The sequence below is a fragment of the Notothenia coriiceps genome, unplaced genomic scaffold (genome assembly GCF_000735185.1).
Source record: "Notothenia coriiceps isolate Sejong01 unplaced genomic scaffold, NC01 NC01_scaffold00004075, whole genome shotgun sequence".
Taxonomy (NCBI): domain Eukaryota; kingdom Metazoa; phylum Chordata; class Actinopteri; order Perciformes; family Nototheniidae; genus Notothenia; species Notothenia coriiceps.
Genome location: NW_011336776.1, coordinates 78,699 through 81,198, shown reverse-complemented (window position 1 = coordinate 81,198; position 2,500 = coordinate 78,699). Strand labels below are relative to the sequence as shown.

The window sequence follows — 2,500 nt, the reverse complement described above, 5'->3', positions numbered from 1 at the left end:
CTATGGAATCCTATGGGAAAATGTTTATTTTCCAAATGTAAAAAAAAATTATGAATAGTGAATAATTTAACCAAAATGTAATACTAAATATTATACAAGGGATTTTTCTTAACCAAAATGACAAAAATGGCATAAAAACACATATTATTCTAATACGGGTCCTTTTTGATCCACTTATGGAAGAGTGTAGGGTCCAGTCACTTGTGCATCTAAGGGTTAAGTAAACAAATTAATGCAGGACCTTTTTTTCTTGTAACAGAATATTTCGGTGCTGCGTTATTAAGACCTTTACTAGAACATATGAGTACTTTGCCCACCTAAATTCCTGAGCTCTTCACTTACATATATGTATAGCACATACATCCATTTACAGTCTACACTTTTATATATTGTTACAATAAGCTGTTTTTATTCCACTTTAAAGTATTTAAGTTTACACTGTTCATCTAATTCAATTGTACATGTGCAAAAGTGAATTTATTCCTATGTTTTAAATGCAACTGGTGCCTCTTGCACTATTTTCTTTCTCTAGTTTATGTATTTTGCTCTTTATGTCTTAAAGGTCACCTTTTATGCAAAATCCTCTTTTTCACGTATTTTATACATAAAGAGATTCTGAAAGTTTCAGGAAAAAAGATTATCTCTCTTTTTGTCCTGATCCATTTATATAAAAACCTGTCTGAAAATGAGCTGATCAGATTTTGGCCACTTAATGATGTCATAACGATTTTTTGCCCCCTTTTTTGCCCCCTTATTTGGCACCTTATTTTCATCTAAAGTAACAGACAGAGAATCAGCACTTTTGAAACAGGGCTGAAACAGAGGGGATTATGGAATACTACAATAATCTGTTTGGCATTTCGAGACATGTTTTGTATATATCTGAGACCTATAATATATTGATGAAAAACAGTATAATAGGGGACCTTTAAGTCTACTGTATGTTGTACTGTTGGAAAAGCCTTTGACGTTCATTGTGTTCATGATTAAGAAACCTGTGAATCATTGAAACCTGCTGTCAGAATGCTCCGTGAATTCATTGAACGATGCTTAATTTAATCTCAAATGTTATTCTCTTCAATATATCTAGATCATCACCTTCTTTGGGGGCCAGGTGTACACCAATGAGGCGACGGGCAGCGAGGCCAGTCGCCTGTCCTTCGCTGGCGAGTACCTGGGGGGGGACGCCTCCCTGATGATCAGCGACCTGCTGCTCAGCGACTCCGGGGAATACCACTGTAAAGTGAAGACTGGGGGAAAGTACCACTGGAGCCAGGTCAACCTCATTGTGCTGGGTGAGTGTCGTCAGTAGTGGCGGTTCTAGACCAATTTGACTGCGGGGGCCAGGCTGGGGCCAGTTATTTCATGAGAGGGGCCCAATAAAAGCGGGTTAAAAAGACAAAGACAGTATAAATTAATTGTGTAAAATAAACATAAAATACAGTAATTGGTATTTGTTTTAGTAAATTGAAGTTACAGTCCTTTGTTTCAGTCGTTTTTTCCATTTATAGTAGGGGTGCATCGAATGGGAAATTCTTGGCCGAAACCGATACCGAAAATAGGAAACAGTTGGCCGAAAACCGAATGCCGAAAGGCCGAAAATGATTAATAGAAATATATATATATAATAACGTATACATTTTTTACCAATGTTGTTCAGCTACCTGATTATGGAAAAAGACATGATTATGGCAAAACTTAACTTAACTTAAATAATAATCACTATTATGGGTCCATAAAACATTTATTCAGCACTTTTGAATGCATACAGTACATTAATTCCAAGTCAAGTGCATTTTCTTTTCTCTGTAGGATAACTACAACAAAGTGCATTCAGAACAAAGCCAAGGTGCTTTAAAACTGCATAAACATCTAGGCCAGTAGGCCTGCAACAAAATAGTGTAAATAAAGACTGTAACAGCCAGGCCTTCAACAACATACAAATGCACCCTATAAAGTTTGTTAACCTAACAATGTTATTGTGATGACGTTAATCAAAACGCGGCGACAAGCACGGCGCGCGCATGCTCGGGCTGGCTCACAGCCACATGTCTGCGGCTTGGGTATTCAAAATTCAGAGAGAGAGTCCCGCGGATGCGATTTGTAAACGTGTTCGCTGACATTCTCGAGGGGGTGTCCTGCAAAGGACTTTCACCACTTCGGCGGATTCCTCCACCACTTGATATCAAAACACCCAGGACAAATATGCGGAGTATGATCAACGTAACCCTGTTCTCTGACATTCGGTGATATTTTTTTGGTGTTAAAAACCCGGAAAGCCGAAAGGCCCTTTTTAATAATTTTCGGTGGCCGAATATTCGGTGCATCCTATTTATAGTACTTGTTTTAGTATTTAAAGGTCCCTATTGTACTGTTTGTCAACAATATCTCATAGTTCTCAGATTTTACAAAACATGTCTCTGAGTGTCTGAACACCAATAGATCATGCAGCATCCCATAACTCCCCTCTGTTTCTGCCTGTTCCAAAGTGTGATTCTGT

The 2,500-nt window shown here is 38.0% G+C and overlaps 1 protein-coding gene across 1 annotated transcript in view; it reads left to right on the top strand.

Moving 5' to 3' along the window:
• LOC104941991 (CXADR-like membrane protein) overlaps positions 1-2,500 on the top strand; it is a 31,603-nt gene that overhangs the window by 15,421 nt on the left and 13,682 nt on the right. Inside the window, exon 3 of the mRNA XM_010767176.1 lies at positions 1,091-1,295. Within this exon, the coding sequence (XP_010765478.1) occupies positions 1,091-1,295 (205 nt within the window). The remainder of the gene's footprint in view (positions 1-1,090; positions 1,296-2,500) is intronic.